A 20084-nucleotide genomic window follows, 5' to 3' on the forward strand; every position below is an offset into this window, starting at 1 on the left:
CAGCGATTCCCAAACTCACCCTCAAGGCACTCCAACAGTCCAGGTTTTAAGGATATCCATGTTTAAGAGCAGATGGTTAAATCAAATTGACTTATGTACTAATTAAGGGACTGATTCAGTAAAGATCGCGACTGAGATAACTCGGGCGATTGTTGCGTTCTGCGCATGTCTGCAAAGCACAGTGTGGGCGTGAACCAGTTACTGCGATCAGGACTGCGTTCTCAGTGACTACGCAGACCCATCGCAGAGTGATTGACAGGAAGTACAGTTTGGGGTTGACGGGGGACGGGGGGGTCGGCGAAATACAGGCGTGCCAGTGCGTTTGAACGCCGCTGCAGGGGCGTGCATAATTTAGGCACTACGATGCCGTACACAGCTTAGGTTTTCACTGCGTGCGATGAGGTTAGCAATTTCTGAATAAGGTCAGAGCTTGTGCAAGTGTGCGTGAGGCTGTGATGGTACTCGGTGTTGCCGATGTTTTTGCAGTCTTGCTAAGTATTACGGATGTGTGTAAGGTAAGGTGGGTGTCCTTATGTTGTGCTGCGATGGCATAGCGATCGCAGAGGATTAGCATACTATGGCAGTGAGACTGCGTGCATAATCGCTATTGCAATCGCAGTTGCGATCCGAACTGAATCGGGCCCTAAGTCATCTGTGCCAAACCATGGTTATTCTTAGAATCTGGACTGTTAGAGGTATATTTACTAAAGTGCGGGTTGTTGCCCATAGCAACCAATCAGCTTCTACTTAACATGTATCTAGCACCTTCTAAAAGATAATAGTTAGATTCGGATTGGTTGCTAAGGGCAACACCTCCACTTCTAAAAACCCGCACATTAGTAATAAATTCACACCTTAGGGTGCCTTGAGAACCGAGTTTGGGAACCCCTGCATTAGGCCAACTGGTGCTTCTCAAACTTGGTCCTCAAGACACACTTTGGGCCATATTCAATTTGAAGCGAAATGTCGGAATCGGTGTCAAATTATCGCCGATGACGTCATTTTCGCCTATTTAAATTATCCCCGTATTACATTGACTTTTCGCCGGTGCGAAAAGTCAATGCAAAAAAGCGGGGATAAGTTTTCACCAGCCTTTTGCTGGCGAAAAAAAAGGGCAGAATTGGGGTTTAGGGGTGCAGGCTTAAAAAAAAAATAGCCTGCACCCCTGGGAATGTCCCCTAAAAAAGATATGTAAACAAAAAATAATTTTTTTTTTTTTTTAAATTGGGACACCCCCAAAAATTACCTTTTAAATTTGGGGTGAAAATAAATAAAAAATACAGAACACACTTATAAAAAAGCCTAATGAAATCCAGAGGGGTTCCCTTATATGCGGCAGGTGTTGTCTTCATTGCGGGAGTAGCGACAGGTGCATTTTTGAAGAATTTTTAAAAATCATTTTAGGGACTTTAAAATATGCTTGCACCCATTTTCATGCACCCCAGATGGAACAAGTTATTTAAAAAAAAAAAACGTAAGTGCTATTCTTCACCACTTCTTCAATAGCCGCATTTATGCATCTGCCGCGGCTATTACAATCCCCGACTTCCTTCAGCAGGCTAAAATGGGGGGTACCCATAGTGAACCCCCCATGTCTGGACATCTTTAGGGGGGACCCAGGGACATTTCCCGACAAATCCAGAATTTTTTGCGATACTTACCTGTCCGCCGGCTCCCGTTTTCGCTGCTCCCTAATTGAAATACGGAGGATAAAGCGGGCACGCGCCCCATACTTTATACCTGGAAAAGCTGCCATGTGGAGCGAAGAGTCCAGCACGGACTTTTCGCCCACAAATCGAATATGGCCCTTTAACAGTCCAGGTTTTAAGGCTATCCATGCTTGAGCACAGGTGACTTAATTAGTACCTCGGTCGTTTTGATTTCACCACCTGTGCTCCAGGATGGACAGCCTTAAAACCAGAGTTTGAGAAGCCCTGCCTTGGAACACTGCAAAGGACAGGGTCATTCTGTAAAGTAAGAGGTGCAGGTGGATTTGATGGCACCAGGGAGACAGCTGGGACGTCACAATCATGAACGCATTCTTTCCATGTGCTTCTGACACAAGTCATTATGTCTCGGGCCCATCCCACATACTTGCTGACTGGCTAATAAAAACATAACTTGTTTATCAGGAGCTCTCCTCTACTATTGCTGCTCACTTTCAGTATGCCCTTTGTACATGTAACTTGACATATAGACTTCCTGGTAATGTATACGCCGGTACCCTACAACCAGAACGGAATTGTGCCCCCAGCCAGCAATGTTTTGGAAAGTCCTGAGGCGCTTGGCCAAGAGGAGGTCTTATTCTAGAATGACTTTGAAGTAATCCTCTCTTACTTTTTTTTTTTTTTCTATTCTTTGACGGGATGTTTTTGTGTGTCCCAAATTTCCTGCTGTAAAAGTACAATGCAGTAACGTTTTTGTTCTCCCCTCCAGCATGCAGGACAAGGAGAGAGATGCAGCGTTCAGCGGCTGGTCTGAGGGTGGTCCCACCATGGCTGAATCTCACCCAGAATCTCCCACCAGTAGGTCATTCGATCTCTTCAACTTGGTCGTCTCCTACAAGAGGATAGAAATCTATCTGGAGCCAATCAGAGACGGCTGGGACGGAATCAAATACCTCTTGAGGTAAATACCCAGCAGATTATTGACTTGTTGTAGACTAGGTGTATCCATTGTTAGTGCACTGTTAGACCATGGGGACGTCTGATAACATGGCAGCTTTCAGACATTTGGGGAGAGATAAAGTATTAACCAGCTTCTGTCATTTTACAAACACAGACTGTAAAATGAGAGCTAGAAGCTGATTGGTTGGTACTATGGAGACAGCTCCGTCGTGCGCATGCGCGAGCCCCCGCTAACGACGGATCACCCGTTGTTAGCGGGCTCGAAGCAGACGGAGCGAGCTGTCGATGTTGATTGACAGCTCGCTCCGTTTGCTGGGCGGGCAGGGGGCGTGCCCGGCCAAACGGAGGCGTTCCTTTCGGAACGCTTGCCGTTTTGTGGGCGTCCCCACTGACATCATCAGTGATTTTAGCAGGAAGCTCCCTGGGGCTTAAGGTTGACGAGACCCTACCCTAGGGTCTCGTCGTAAGCCCCGATGGTCACGATGGTCTTGACCATCGCGACCATCTCCCTTAGCGGTCGTTAGAGCTGTGGGTGTTAACCCACAGCCTAACGACCGACATGGAGGCAGTCGTTCAGGATGCAAGCGGCCGCCCTGTTTCTGAGCGACCGCTTGCATCCTACGACCGCCTCTGAATGAGGCCCTATATCTCTCTCCACTTTATCTCTCTCCAAGGTTTGATACATCTCCCCCTCTGTATTTTAGTCCCGTTTCCTCTGTCTATTTTTTCCTCCTTTAATTTTTTTTCATGGTACTTAATTGCCGAAGTGTTTAGTGGTAGATGCAATAGCTTATTAATTTGAAAGGGACACTGATAGGAGAGACATTGAGCGGCTGTTTAAATGAAGTGTGAGCTCCTGTTGTATACTCCTGCGATGTGCCTCTGCAGATGTTCATGGAAATAAGCATTGTTTATTTTTATGGTACGAACAAAAGGGTGATTTTTGTCTTTCCCTCCTATGTACCGTAATTGAACAGACCCACATGGCGTAAGTACCTTGCGCTAAATTGAATCTTAATGTTCATATTAGAGAGGTCTTTCCAGTGGTTATAATTTGATAGGGGCTTTTTCTGATCATTCCCTGCATTTAGCAGCCCAGCTGTTGCTATATTATACTTTTCATAGTATACGTCCAATCCTGGGCATTGTAATCCACCAACAGCTAAAATACATCACACAGGGTAGTTGGTATATTATATAACTCACAGGTGGTACTGTATGGGAACATTCGTGTAGATAATAACTATAGCAATGGTTTTTTCTGATGTAGTGATTTCATCAGGAAAGTGTGTAATATATATATATATTATTATAAATAATAACGCTCCTACTCTCATTTATTATGAATGTTAGAAGTCACCGTGAATTTGTGACTTGTGTACAAGCGTTGGACTTGTATTCTTGTGCTTTTATATGGCCATGGTTCCCCTCCGTGACATTGTACCCTTTGCAATACACATGACTTTATTCCATATACGCTGAGGACATAGCAGACATTAGAGTGGGACTAAAGAGACTCTTTCTGGTATGTTGCGGGTAGGGGAAGACCAACTTTATTCTATTACCTGCCCTTGAATGTTAGAAAAGCCCAAGATAATTTGGAAAATCTAATGTTGCTCCCTGACTGATACTGAGTGCTGGCATGTCTACTATTCTTATTCTTGTCACTGTCTTGAATGAATTGACTTCTTTGCTAGCATTACTGTGCAGCAGGCTTATTTTTCCTCTTTTAATAGTATCTTTGTTTATTTATATATCAAACTAATGCATAATAGATTATAATGCTGTTTTCTTTGGTCTTTGTGTGTAAGGGACAGTGCGGCTCCCTGTGCAAGACCCCATTGTTCTAGATAACGGTTAGAATGGGGCTGCAAAAGTTTGTATTTTCTTACTTTTCCGCTAATTATGCCCTTACTCGCCCTCCAGTGAGAATCCCAGCTGGATAACTGTTGTTGTACATAAGCAATGCTGGACTATGCGAGTGAACAAGTGCGCTCTAGACTGTCCAGATTCCACTGCAAGTTCCTCTTCCAGCCCTTGAGCCATAACTGTACAGGGGAAAATGTATTAAACCTTATAAAGAGTGGCAAAATGATATTTAGAAGCTACTTGGTTGCTACAGTATAGGCAATTTTTCTCCCTGTCCACTTTAATACTCTTTTAGGAGGTTTGACGCATTTCCCCCTTAGTGAGACGCGTTTATGCAATGCTGCGGGAGACCGTCGGCGTGGTCCTTGCAAGCAAAGGTTGCATTCTCTGGCGCCGCCCTCCTGGAATACTGTTAGAAGGGGGTAGACATTTGCACCTGTCAGTCTACCGTGCACTTACACACGGCGCTTTCCAGCTGCAGAATGATGGGAGGGCTGAAGAACATTTTTGGGAGGGTTTACGGACCTGTTCAGTCACAAAAAATTGATGGTTCATAAATATTTTTTAAAATGTGCTTTTACTATCGCGGCTTTGTTTCACTTTAAAGAAATAACTTTTTATTATTGCTATATATGGCCTACCTAAATTGTATTGTGCAGAGAGCATCTCACCTACCTGTGACCGTAGTAGGTATGAATGGAGGGGAGGACAAACAAAAATCTTTTATTTATAAACCAAGAAGCTTCATTATTGATGTGATCTCAGCGTGGGCTATTCATTTGCTTTCCGTCGAGACGTGTGTCTGTGAGATTGTTTCCTTCCGGGATAACGTCACATATTGTATAATATACAATCCAATTTACGGCCGGTGTTAGAGATAACACAGATTAAGCAGGTTTCATTTTACTGCAACCTTTACATTAAAGAACAATAGCGTGATGTGAGAGATAAAAGCGTATCTGTCGCCTATGCTTTCCGTCTGTTGTGGGACTACAAGTCCCAGCAAGTTGTGACACATGTTGCCTGACTGATACAGAAAAATATTCTGCTCTTTCCTAATGACTTGGATCTGTATGTATAGTTTGCAGAATATTTAGAGGAATAAAGTAATTGATTGTATCTCAATATCTAATAATAACAACCTAATAATTTTGTTTTGTACCCACAGGTGGGAAACGCCAATCTTCTCACTTGTCACATGTTTCATAGTAAATATTCTATTGCTCACTTTAAATGAAGGTAAGTAGGACAGGTCGATAATAATAGTTTGTGGCTCTTGGTTTGAATGTTGCAATGTGGAGAGATTATCAGGGAAATGTGCTATTTACTCTCTGTGTGTAGGAGAACAGCCGGGGGGGGGGGGTGGGGGGGGGGTTGGGGTGGTGGGTGCATGTTAATATAACTGGCTGCCATACTGACTCCCCAGCTCAGGGGTATTTTATGTGGTCTCCTGCGGACGGGTACAGACATTGGTCAGTGTATAACGCCCTCTTCCTAGCAGAAATTTTATTTCAGTACAAAGTTACTTTCTAATCTCCTAACTTTTTTTTGTATATGTATATTAAAAAAAATACAAAATATATATATATTTTTTTTTTTAAAGTGTCAGTTTTATTTTATTTTTTAAATAAATAATACAGCTGCCAAATCTAGTGTACAGCATAAAAATGGCCCTTTGTTATACTTTATAAGGTATTATAGGGTGGAGTTTATTTGCTTACCTCGGTGTGTGCAGAGAATATTAACAGAAAGCTGGCAATAATTTACCTGGATTATTAAAGAGACGTGTTCCAACCCGGATGTGGGGGTTGGGGGTAAGATGCTGTGAGGCAGATGTATTAAAGTTTTGAGAGAGATAAAATGCCAACCAATCAGCTCCTAACTGTTAGTTTACAGGCTGTGTTTGGAAAATGACAGTTAGGAGATGATTGGTTGGCACTTTAACTCTCTCTCCAGTTTTGCTCTCTCCAAGGCCTGATACATCTCCCCCTATGTTAGATGTGACAGGTGGGTGTTGCCGTACATGGGTAGCCTGACATAAATGTCTGTTTAATGAAAACGTAATGATGTGTCTACAATGTGGTGAAATGTGTGCCTAGGCTCATATTTAATGTGTGATTACCTGTTGTGTGCTGGAGTACAGCCTATTAGTTGTGTACATGCAGGATTAGATCTGAGCAATTTCTCTTTTTGTGTGTGTCTGCATGCGAAACGCTACGTTACACTGACACAGCCGCTGACTCTGTAACGGAGCATTTCGCATGCAGACATACCCGCACACAGAACATAGGCATGCCGCATAGCATTCTAATCAGCAGAAGCTGCTTTTTGCGTTCTATTCGCAAATCAGACTAATTTAAAGGTCACATGAAACGACGATCGATGCTACCGAGTCACATGGCACTCGCGCGTTCTGTGTATCGTGACTTGTAGCGCACGGAGAATTGATGTATGTGGCCATATCTGTATCCTCTTGAATCCCTTAGATAACACGGTTACAGTCGCCGTGAGCGTTATGCCGGGAACTCTTTGAAAGTGACATCACCGGTACAGGCGGTAGGGTCAGAGTTCACACCAGCTGTAATTACATGCCAACGTGCAGCACTTTTATTATAAGTTACTAAGAAGATAGCGCGAACAGTGATGAAGGCCTTTATGTGCTCCAATGGTGAATTCAGTCACTGGCCGGAAGCGGTTATCTAATGTTGGCAAATGTCCTCATCAGCGTGTATGACTTTGGCCATATCAATTACTAAGTAGTGCTCCGGGGGAGATGTATCAAACCGTGGAGAGAGACAAAAAGCACCAACCAGTCGGCTTCTGTCTGTCAGTTTTCAAACACGGCCTGTAAAGTGACAGGAGCTGATTGGTTGGTACTTGGTACTTTATTTATCTCCACTTCAGCTCTCCCCAAGGTTTGATACACCTCCCCCCCCAATGTGTGCATCTATTCATTAGACCACCCCTTCTCACCTCTCCAGGCACCAAGGGGAGCGTAGGTGTCAGGTTCAAGCAAATCTCTGTATATTTTAAGTTCAACTTTGCTTAAACCCCCTTTTTAAAAAAAAATTAGCATGTATCTGAAATAGCAAAACAATAATGCATAATAATCTTGTTGGAAGGCATTGCCTAGCCTCTATAATGGCGTTACTACCTCCTAGAATATTGTAAAGCCAAGCAACGAGACCTGCGCTTTTATTATGTCCTCTGCTAGAATAGTGTCGGGCGATCTCCTTGGTGTAAGAACACATCACATACATACCTGTATAAAGACATATAGGGCCAAATGTAATAGGGTGAGAGTGTAGAAAATGTGAGCGTTTAGCAGTAACCTCTCACATTGGATGAATTTTATCTTCAAAATGGGAAAACATCTGGATGAGATTTTAAATCGTGAGAGTTTTTGAAGTCTAAAAAAAACATGCAAGTTCCCTCTGTTACTTTGTTTTTGGACTCTATTACATTGGCAAAGTTTAAAAAGTGTCAGAAACTCTCACTTTTCTAAACTCTCACCCTATTACATTTGGCCTATAGAGGATAGATTGCCAGTGTGTAGTATGAAGCAGTCTGGCAGGATAATGTAGTCACAGCTAGGACAGGAATGTTGTATGTTTGCTTATCTGGTATCTCCTGGTTGATACTTGAATTTGTGTTATGTGGAGCAGCCACATTCTGCAGTAAGAGAGTCTGTAAAGATTCCCATCATTTTAAAGGTTTACAGCTTAACTTGGGTCTTGTTCTTAAATACTTTCAGTAACTATAGGATGGGTTAAAATTCCCCTATTCTGTGATAAATGTTAAAAATATACATTGAAGAACATGAATCAATCACTGCTCTGATCTATGGATACTGAGCCGTTCCAGATGCACCGTAAGCCATCTGGCAAAACTATTGGCACAATAGGCTATCAGATTTCAGGTTTACTTTTTTACATAGAACATAGGATGTGACGGCAGATAAGTGGCACTTGGCCCATCTAGTCTGCCCTTTTTTTTTTTTTTTTTTAACCTTTTGGTAACCTCAGCCCTATATGATCCTTAGTAGCCTTTGTAAGGGTATTCTTGTGTCTATCCCATGCATGTTTACATTGCTCTACTGTCTTCGCCTCTACCACCTCTGATGGGAGGCTATTCCACTTATCCACTACCCTACTTACCAACATTTATTATCTGCTCCCGGGAGATGCCCGTAGAGGAGACACAGGTGGCCACTTTGGGGGCGGGGGCCAGGTTTCTATGTCATTAGGCCACAACCTCGTCAAGGCAAATTGCTTGAGTGCGAGGAGGGTGTGGGGCTAAATTATACAGTTTTGCGTCACTTAGCCCTACTCCCTTCCATACGGAGCCGCGATTCCCGGCAAATATCTCCCCATTTCACTAGGAAGTGGACAAGATGCGAGAAATCCGGATTCTCTTCCGGGGGTGCGTAGGTAAGTACAGTATGTCCAATACCCTTTCTGTGAAGTCCTTTTTCCTCAAATTTCCTTTTGAACCTCCCTCCCTCCAGTCTCTGTGCATGTCCCCGTGTTCTAGTACTTCTCTTACTTTGAAGAATGCTTCCCTCCTGCACTTTGTTAGAACCCTTTGTATATGTGAAAGTTTCTGTCACGTTCCCCCTTTCCCTTCTCTGCTCCAAACTATACATATTAAGATCTTTTAGTCTTTCCTGGTAGGTTTTGTGGTGTAGACCTTGCACCATTTTAGTTGCCCTTCTTTGTACAGTCTCTAATGTATTAATATCCTTCTGGAGATATGGCCTCCAGAACTGAACACAGTATTCTAGATGAGGCCGTACCAAGGACCTATACAGTGGTATTATCACTTCTTTCTTTCTGCTACTGATTCCTCTCCCTATATAACCAAGCATCTGACTTGTCTTCCTCATTGCTTTGTTATATTGCTTACCTGCCTTTTAAGTCACCTGAAATAGTGACCCCTAGATCCCTTTGCTCCTCTGTAGTTTCCATAAGAGTACCCTTAATACTGTATTTAGCTTTTGTATTTTTGAGACCCAAGTGCATCATTTTGCATTTTTTTGTAGTACTAAACTGTAGTTGCCACGTTCTGACCTTTTCTCTCGTCTACCTATTGTAGGTTTTCTGTGTGTGACTGCTGTCCAAAAGTAAGATGATGATTTAAGATGAAGGGGGAAATGTATCAAACTTCCTAAACAGGGCTGGTGGAGAAACTGTCCATAGCAACCAAACAGCTCTTAGCTACAGTATCACTTTATAGAATGTACCAGATGAACGCTAGCTGGAATCTGGTTGCTATGGGCCACTTCTCCTCTTTAGAGGGTTTGGTGCATCTCCCTGTAACTTGCAGAGACAGAGTGAGTTTAACAGTTTATGGAAGCTCCTTGTCACTTATTATTATTACTCCTCGCAGTCGCCTGGTTCTCCGTGGGAGCCCTGGCCGTCTCCATACCTGCCCTTTTCGGTTACCTCCAGCAGATGTCGCACACTCCTCTCCCCGAGCCGGAGCTAGCCAGGAGGAAATACTACAGTGTGCGCCGGGAGGAGCTGCAGAAAGTGAGACTGACACGACATGAGGCCGTGGCGGAGTTTAAGAGCTTGTGAGTACGTCCTCATTGCTGGCACCTTTAACACTGTCTGATGGCGAACCTACTACTGGGCATGTTGTACAATACAGTATAGGGAGAATCGCTGAAGGACATTTATGAAAACCAACCAATCAGATGATTGCTTTTTTTAAAATATTTTTTTTATATAAATTAAAAAATAAAAAATAATTTTCAACGCTAAACCGCATCCTAATCTCACAGCATTTTTGCATAACATACGAGAGGATGTACAATACCGGACCATAGTCCTGTATAGTCATCAGAAGAGAGATTGAGAAGTTTTATGCGGGATCAGGTTCTTTGATAAGTGAACGGACATATTTTTCAATGTTTTAGTTCTACAGGGAACTTTAAGGGTCTATTTACTAAGCCTCGGATGGAGATAAAGTACCAACCAACCAGCTCTCAACTGTCATTTTTCAAACACAGCCTGTGGCATGGCAGTTAGGAGCTGATTGGCTGGTACTTTTATCTCCGTTCGCCTTATCTCCATCCAAGGCTTGGTAAATAGACCCCTTTGACTGAAGTTTCCTAATGACCAACAAGTATTTTAGCCCAGTACACTGGTGTACTTAGAGGGGATTGCAAGTGCCTAAAATTTTCCCAGAGCCAAGATGTGATGAGCAAAATATTTTAAAAAGTCCCTTAGTAGCAGAACCTCTTATTTCCACCAGAGCCCTTCCTTATATACTATATGAGCGTGTGTGTACAGAGGTAACCATGAACATAGCGCATATATAGGCGAATGCCTAGGGTGCCAATGCTCTGCGGGTGGGCGTCTAGCATGCATGGCGGCTTGCCCCTACTTCGCCCACAGCACACTGACAGGAGGAGCTGCCTCTAACATTAAACTGTGATCCTGATGTGGAAATATTTATTTTCTCCAATGCTAGCACACAGCACATAAAAACTAAATCAGAAAAGATACAAATATTGCAGTAGGTAGACCACCACTTGTGCAACTCTGTGTCCACTAGGTGGTGCCAGAACCCCTTTTTCCAATAATGAGTGGGGAAGAAATTGTCCCAAATTACTACAATAAAATAGAGAAAATCCATAAATGGTGCAAAACTGTTACCAAATAATTTATTTAAAAAACAACAACATATAAGACGCCCATGAAGAGCACAATTAGCCAATAAAATACAATTTCATAAAACAATTAATAAAATAAAGTTCATAATGAGACCAATCCCAGAGGTTTATGCTGCCTACCAGATGGTACTGGAGATATTGCAAATTATCACAATGGGTTGGAAGTTTAATGGCCCCCTACAGTTCCAGAGGAAACACAGTCAGTCTAAAATGTGTAGGTGAAGCTCCCTTACAGGTCCTGCCTGTAACGCGTTTCGAGATCCTCTTTGTCAATCAGCGGATGAAAGGAGGAGCTGCGGGCAGAAGTGACCTCTAATCAGCAACGCTACAGTCAGTGCTCTGTCCCAATGCCGGTAAAAGCACTGACTATAGCACAGCTGCTGGGAGAGGTCAGATTTTCCCGCGACTCCTCCGCTTGTCTCTCCGCCACGTCGGTGACAGTGAGGAGACGTACGCAGGAGCTGCCAGCAGACCATGTGACCTCTCCTTGCAGTGTGACTATGTCTGCATCAACCGACAGTGACAGGATGGGGGGCATTAATGTGTGACGTGACATCACGTGGACTTGGGGGCATTAATGCGTGACATAATCGCATGGGCTGGGGGCATTAATGTGTGGCATAATTAATATGAACTGGTTGGTGCATCTGTTTGGGGCATAATTAGTTCATCTGGTAGCGGTAATGTGTGGAATGATCATATGAGCTGGGGGGCATTCATTTGTGACATAATGGTGGTAATTCCTGTGCAGTGCTCTAACCCTTGCCAGCCTGATATCGATGGTAGGGAACCTGCAACATTTCCTACCTTCGCTAATTAACATAAAATAATAATAAAAACGTGATAAATATGGAACACTCGGCTTTCCTGCATGGGAAGAAGCTGCCATGAATGTACCCCAATACCTCGGCCACTCCTCCTGTCACGCTGGTTAAAACCTTCCTGAGATCTTCTATGGAGTTAGAAACGTCTCGGGGGCAGATTTAATTAGCTGCGGTGCTTACTGTGCGCAGATAACCTTGAGCTTTAACACCCAGAGCTATTCAATTATAAACCCATTTCCTCGCATTGGAAAATGCGCATTAACCCATAGATTCAGGGCTAAGTGCAGGGAGCTACAAGCTAACGTACTCGCGGCGACCGCGGAAAGTGCAAAAAGCCCAACTTAACTATTCGGACCTCAGGAGGGTGTGAGCAGATATCAGTGGAAGCCTGCGGGCTTATCATGGGCTCCTACAATTAAATAGCCCGGGCACTGCTACAAGCCACGCTGTAAGTGCCGCTTCTAATTGATTCTGTCCAGGATTAGCACGAGTCATGTGATCTCACACATGAACAGCTGCTATATGATGATGTCATAGATGACTTTGCCATAAGAAAGTCCAGGGACGTAAGGCTGTAGAACGAGGCTACATTTAATCAGTATTAAGTATTGCACTCTAGTGTAGATGTTCTCCATTTGGCTTGTATTTGGCAGAATCCCCTTATTTATATTGTATAGGTCTGTGGCATTTATATTCTATGTATCTGTATTTTGTGCGTTCAGCACTGGCTTCTGTAAAACTCTCAAATCTCGGAGACCTGAAGCTGCTGCATGTAGTAGTGTCTGTGTGAGCCTATGAACACAATACTTGGTGATGGGATCGGCAATAATATTACAGCTACCAGCAAAAATCTAAACCGGGGCACAGAATTGGTCAGGGTGGGGCAATGAAACTCCTTTGTTTTTACACCGTGATAGTTTCCTTTCTCCTGTATTTTTATATATTTGGAATAACTCGAATCATCCTTCCAAAATGCTATGTTTGCTCCCGCTCTGGGTATAATTTACACAGGTCTACGACGGTAATCCATTAAATTTAGAGCAAGTAATACCACTTTTCAGCATTAATGTAGATCAAAGGCGGTGTATTACTGAGCTGAATATCGTAAATTAAATAGGTGCAGTATTTATGCTTCGCGATAAATATGACCACCTGCTATATTACCCCTATACAGCAGGCAGAGTTGGAGTGACAGATTTGCAGACCTGTTGGGCTTAGTCATATTGTAGAATAAGTGGCCCAGTGTAACTCAGACGAAACCACTTCTTGACCTGCATCAGATCCCATCCGGGCACCGTCTTAATGATGTGGGAGGAGCGTGACTTGCCTGTAATGGAATAGAAAGGATTTCTCATAAAGCTGCAATCTATCACTGAGCAAGGTAGTTTAACTTTATTGTTCATACCTCCAAATTATCAGTGGTCTCCTGTTCACTTTAACCAATATGTCCATTTGGTTCACAGTAAAGGGGCTCATACACCTGCATCTCATTGCTGCAATTCCCCTTTCTGCCGATGACTGGATCAGCAGAGCGAGGATGCTCAACGTGTTGAAAAATCCAGATTCCCCACTCTTGACTCTAAAATAGTCAGAATCGGCAAGCCGGGAATTATTAAAATGTTGAATTTCCCCGATGTGCCGATGGATTGCCGGTCATTGGTGTCCACTGATCCACGGATCGGGTTGGATCTGCAGAACAGGGAATCGGGGCCGTAGGTGTATGGGCCCATTAGAGATGTGTGTTATTACACATTGTAATGTGATTATTTATCTAACATAACAATAATTAGCTTTAAGTAATTGCTTATTCAAAACCTGACTTTTGCCATTTGTTTCACAGCTTAATTCACCTGGAGAGCATACTTAATCTGATCTGCAGCACCTGCGAGAAGGTCCATCGGGTTCTGTACTGGCAGGACCCCTCCTCATCCTTTCAGTAAGTAGCAGAAGACCTCACTTCGCAAGTAGCTGGTGTATAACTAATAACCATTTTCTGTTTTTCTTTTTTTATTATTGATTTGTTTTTTGTTTTTTTTTCTTTTTATTTATAACGATTATTATTTTTAAATAAGTATACTGTATGTTAATATTTCAATGCAAATAGACCATGCTAGCACATAAAGTTATACAAAGGATTGCTCTTGTTTAGAGGTTGAAGAGGAAAGAAATATGAGTGTATTAAAAAGGAAATGAGAAATAGGAAAATGGTATAGACATAAGCAGGACAGCCATCCGAACTGTTGGGTACCGAGATGAACAGGCCGTGGCAAGGTGTTTGGTCATGTACGTGCCTTGTTGGGAAGTCTAGGCAACAACCTACAAATACAAATCTAGATTGCACTTTTGTTTAGAGTCAAGTTACTTGTGTATATAAAAAAAACAATCTGCTCGTCCGTATGTATTTAAAAAGATGGCTTCTCTCATTGCACAAAAATGGTTTATTAGGCTAAATGAAAGTTTACACATATGCAGTAACTATCATGAGCACTATAAAACATAGAACATAAAACAAACACACAATGTATCTCTGGATTATTAGATAGCATGCAATAGTGCTTAGGGGGTGCTGCAGCTGCCTGGTAATAGTTATATCACTAACAGAGTCTCTTGTCTGAATAGAGAAACAATAAGGAGATTAGTTACCCGGTATAACAGTCCAGAAATCAGGGGGATGCCAAGCTTTATGGGGACCACCTGTAAATTATGCAATCCTAGTCCCGGGGTAATCCGCCTCTTGATAGTATCAGGGGTGTTGTGACAGCCTGTCAGTCCAGCACAGTGTCTCGCAGATGGTAGTGTGTAGTGTGATACTAGTATTCGTTAGTTGTACCAGTGCACAAGACCAGATGATCAGGGTGAAAGAGATGCGTTGCGTATCTTCCACAGTGCGTCCAACCAAAGTGAGTTATGGTGATCAGAAAACCCGGCATGCAGGGGGATGGAATTGGCTTAGGTCAGGTATTCCCTCCTGCTGCGCGGATACAATGTAATAATAAGGCTGATGGCGACACTCCACTTAAAGTATTTCCATCCACTGTATAGATTAGTCAGGCAGACCACTTTCAGCTCTTTGAATGCACTTGTCAATGTGTTTCGTTCTCATCCAGGAACCTTATCAAGAGTTCTTAGATAAGACCGATTGATATTTTCAGATTGGTCGCCCATATACTGTGCACTGTGCAATAATTATCCAGCAATATCGGGCGGATCGGCTAAATAATTGTATGCACAGCATAAGTCTCCTTTTTGACAGGGCTAGCTGGCAGTTTCCAGACACTCGCAGCAGGTGTGAATGCATTACTGATTGCATATACAAGTGCCAGAAAGTGGGGGTGCTCATTTTTGATCACTCTATTAACTTTCTATGAACAACATATTGGGGGCACATCTATGGCTTTATGGCCGATCTGGGCTCTAGATAATATTGTATCTGACCTACCTCCTTGAAGTCTTTCTGTGAATTATCCAATTTAAGGCCGTATTCCATTAAAGGCGAAAAGCCGTAATCATCGAAAAAGTTTTGCCTATTGCCGCTTTTCGTCTGTTTGGAACTTTATCTCCAAATTAAATTCCAGACTGAATTTACGTAAGCAATGTAATAGGTGAAAAATGCAATGTAATAGGTGAAAAAGTTTTCTCCAATGAGTAGCAGGTGAAAAGAGGTGCAAAATCTTTATTTTGGGGTGCAAACGTGGGGAAACTTCCCGGATCCCTTGGACAAAGGACAAATCTGGCAAAAAAAAAAAAAAAACAAACACCTCAAAAAAGTACTTTCGCTTTTGAGCCGAAAAAGTAAATGGTGGGGGAATAAGCATAAAAACTAGAGACATAGACTTCTTGGGGGTCTGTAAAGATGGTGACCAAGCCTCCCGGCGAAACGCGCGTCCTACTGCGCCAGCAGCATCACTTTACATACCACTCCAGCAGCCTCCCTGCACACGGACCTTGACCAAGGTACTTTCTTTTCTGTCCCTCGCAGTGCTCTCTCATCTGGGAGGAAGCTGGCGACCTCTCCTGCAATGCCCAGCGGTAACAGGAGATAGACGCGGCGGATCCCCCAGACAGCAGAAGCACTTCTGTTGTTTCCTCCAGGGCAAGCGACTCCCTCTCTCTCATCCCCTGTTTGATCCCTAGACAGGGGAAAGCAGAATTGGCTACTCGCCTTTCTCATCTCCCTGGATCTTACTTTTTTCCTTCAACACGTGATATATACATCCAATATTGATTACATTACATCTATACCGTGTCTAATAACAACGGAGTTCAGCAAGAGGTCTTATTATTAATATTTGCTGTTACCTCACTGTGGCTCTGACAAACTGCCTAATATTATCTGGTACATTTGTATATCTTGAAATCCCCTTTTGATAACAAGGGAAACCTTTCATGTAACAGCCATTAATGTTGCCAGTCATTGTCCTCAGGTGTATACAATCGGAAGCTGTTCATTGTCATACAATTTTAGACTTTGGAGTAGGTATTTATACCTGTAGGAGACATATATTATGTTTTCTAAGAATTCTGTCTCTTTTCCTTCAGGGTTATTTTCTGAATACTTTTGCCGCGGGTGTACACTTCATATCATATCCCTGCAGGAGATATATAACATTATATGTTCCTCAATTTATGCTAATTGCTTTCTTTTTCCTCAGGGTTTTTATGACAAAACGTTGCTATATGTGTACACTTCATGTCACTCTAGATCAAATATAAGGTCACTTTTATATATAGCATGATATTGGAATTTATTTAGACATGCTTTGTGATACTTTTTGAATCATAGGTACGGTGACCTCTCATTGGATTGATACCTGTTTATATTTTCACCCTTTATGGGAATTTATCTTAATAAGTATTTCAATAAATGTTAAGTTTTATTTTCACTTCATTTCTATACACATCATACTTTTAATTCTTATATAAGAGTGCTCCCACAAAGACATATTTGTCTTTTTCTTTTTTTTTGCTCGTCGCAATTAAGGAATTTTGTATACGTACGTACGTCTGTAAAGATGGGTCAGGTGTTTTTGGGATTGCAGTTGCATGGGGATGCAGTCAGGAAGTCGACGGTAGAAATGCCGACCGCCGGTTTCCCGACTGTCTAATCCTGGCAGGGGTCTAATGATAGGCTTTGAAATCCCGACGCCTATCATTATCCCTATGCTGGGAGCCCAACGCCTGGCATACAGAACGAAGGTAAACTGGGCGGCGGGCACTATCCGCGGGGGAAGGGGAAGGAGAGAGGGTTAGGTTAGGGGCTCCCGGGGGGGATTTAGGGTGAGGCACCCCCCCCTGGAGGGTTAAGCTAGCGGAACAGGAGGTTAGGGTTAGGGTTAGGCACCCCCAGGGGGAGGTTAAGGTTAGGCACCCCCCCAGGAGACTTAGGTTTAGGCTGCGGGGACGGGGGGTGTTAGGGGGGGTTAGAGTTAGGCACTGGGGGGGGTTAGGGTTATGCACTCCTAAGAGAGGGTTAGGGGGGAGGACAGGGTTAGTTTTACTTACGTAAATCCCCTGTCGGGATCCGCTCTGCTGCCGGTCTTCCGGTGTCGGCCATGTGACCGGCGGTCATACAAACTGATTACGTTGCATGTAGCAGGTACGTTTTTGAAATTTTTTTAAAAGTTCACTTTAGAAACATTAAAATATGCTAGCACCCATTTTCAAGTACACCAAATTTGACTGGACTCCTTATTTTCACAAAAAAATACAGCTTTATGCCCTTCTTCAATACTTTTGCAATGACGCTTATAAGAAGCTAATTAAACTACTTAAGTACCCCAAACACTTTTATTAGGGCTATTAATACACATTTACATTGATTCCCTATGTAAGCGCATCTTTTTTTGGGGTACAGACTGATTTCCCCATTTCTGACAATACTTTCCGCCTGTCCCGCATTCACCGCTTTCCGTTTTCGCGTGTTTAGGAATTGAATAGGGTGAAAAGCGGGGATGCGCACGAAAAGTTTTCGCCTCTGAAATAGGCGAAGGAGGCGGAAAGTTGGACAGGCGACACTTCTCCGACTTTTCGCCTCTAATTGAATTCGGGGCTATATCTGATTTGTAACAATTTATATATAGTTTAGCAGCCAAAAATGTACAGAAACGGATTAGCGAGTTGGGCAGATAAAGTTTACGGTGAGAGACGCAGTTATTCTTATGCATTGACCCCAGATGATGCAAAGTTTTCAGCATGACCAGAAAAAGTATTGTATGCTTAATATTGGGGTGATTAGGGTGAGGTATATAAAATGGTTGAATTCACCCATTACGTGCATGCTAGAACAAACAGGAATGCAAGGTAGCAATGATTGTGCTAGTCACTATTTTTATTTACCCTGTATTGTGGAGTCTATGCACCAGTGCAGTCTAAGGGATCTTGCTAGTGTGGCGCATTTAGGATGAGATGCGTCCACCACTTGTTGAATGTTGCACAGCTGTCACTGCAGATAGAGATCATTGGATCCTATAAGGACCACATCAATTTCACACATCGGCGATTACAGTACACAATGTACTGACATAGATGTAATGTGTCCTATTGTGTTATGTTCCTGCCCATCCAGCATTCCCTGCCGGTACTGCGACAGCATGTTCTTTGTAGTGATCACTGATCCCTATCTGCAGTGACATTTGAGCTCCATTCACCAAGTGGTAAGGCCAAATGTACCGTGGGTGTAGGGTAAGCACCTGTATGTGTATAAGTTCTAAGTCCCTAGGGGAGCTTATTTGTGGCCATATTTAAAGAAACTTATTTTTCAGAACTTTTTACCTTTCGTGTATTTGGAGTTCACAAAGTTATAATAGCAGTGGTACAGCAATCCTGGGATGCATCTGGCCCCCACAGACCTTAATCCGGCCCTGGCAGTGGTACAGCAATCCTGGGATGCATCTGGCCCCCACAGACCTTAAACCGGCCCTGGCAGTGGTACAGCAATCCTGGGATGCATCTGGCCCCCACAGACCTTAAAACGGCCCTGGCAGTGGTACAGCAATCCTGGGATGCATCTGGCCCCCACAGGCCTTTAATCTGGCCCTGGCAGTGGTACAGCAATCCTGGGATGCATCTGGCCCCCACAGATCTTAATCCGGCCCTGGCAGTGGTACAGCAATCCTGGGATGCATCTGGCCCCCACAGGCCTTTAATACGGCCCTGGCAGTGGTACAGCAATCTTGGGATTCATCTGGCCCTGGCAGTGGTACAGCAATCCTGGGATGCATCTGGCCCCCACAGACCTTAATCTGGCCCTGGCAGTGGTACAGCAATCCTGGGATGCATCTGGCCCCCACAGACCTTAATCCGGCCCTGGCAGTGGTACAGCAATCCTGGGATGCATCTGGCCCCACAGACCTTAATCCGGCCCTGGCAGTGGTACAGCAATCCTGGGATGCATCTGGCCCCCACAGACCTTAATTCGACCCTGGCAGTGCTACAGCAATCCTGGGATGCATCTGGCCCCCACAGGCTCCACTGGTCCAGAGCGTCTTTGCTTTATTTTCATGTGTTTTCATACACGGGAGGAAGTTGCCGATGCCACTCCCCCTTGGGCTTTTAATTTGCATAAACTCACTTCCAAGACTCAAAATGAGATTATTGGCCAGTTACAGGGGAAATAATAGCAGATAAATATACAGATTAATGGGTAGCTGAAAATACTTATCCTAATTAATAATAATAATTATAGTATAATTTTGCTGACACAAATGTAAAATAGCCGAGTGATTCACACTGTCACAACAGTCATACTGGAATGTCTTTACACAACAGAATTACAAGAATTTATTACACAGTAATCATTAACTCTTATTATACTTGGAGATTTGGAACACAGATCATAGTTGAGTAATAATAAGTAATAGCTTCCATATGTAACAAATTAAAAGCAGCATGATCTTGTGATGATGAAGATATTAAACATTGAGAATAATTTATTTTGATGTAACAATTTGCGGTTGGGTTAGGAAGCTGCTACTTTGTCAGTGACTGTTGGTTGCGGTCAGGGCCAAGTGTCAAATATGGCTGACGCGTTTCACCACTTCGAAAGTCTGAATGTTTTAAATATCTTCTCACACAAGTCTGTGCTGC

At 43.2% G+C, this 20084-nt stretch overlaps 1 protein-coding gene across 4 annotated transcripts in view; it reads left to right on the forward strand.

The window, feature by feature from the left end:
* Positions 1-20084, forward strand: part of ZFYVE27 (zinc finger FYVE-type containing 27) — a 97921-nt gene that overhangs the window by 5151 nt on the left and 72686 nt on the right. For 3 of the 4 annotated variants that reach the window (XM_088482747.1, XM_088482748.1, XM_088482750.1), the window contains exons 1-5: positions 2238-2322; positions 2437-2628; positions 5665-5735; positions 9885-10071; positions 13840-13935. In XM_088482747.1, coding sequence (XP_088338873.1) covers positions 2261-2322; positions 2437-2628; positions 5665-5735; positions 9885-10071; positions 13840-13935 — 608 coding nt within the window. In that variant the 5' untranslated portion in view covers positions 2238-2260. Of the gene's footprint in view, positions 1-2237; positions 2323-2436; positions 2629-5664; positions 5736-9884; positions 10072-13839; positions 13936-20084 lie in introns of those variants that run through there. The other variant, XM_088482749.1, reaches the window with a different exon arrangement.

The sequence above is a fragment of the Taudactylus pleione genome, unplaced genomic scaffold (genome assembly GCF_031769625.1).
Source record: "Taudactylus pleione unplaced genomic scaffold, aTauple2 ptg000292l, whole genome shotgun sequence".
Taxonomy (NCBI): Eukaryota; Metazoa; Chordata; class Amphibia; order Anura; family Myobatrachidae; genus Taudactylus; species Taudactylus pleione.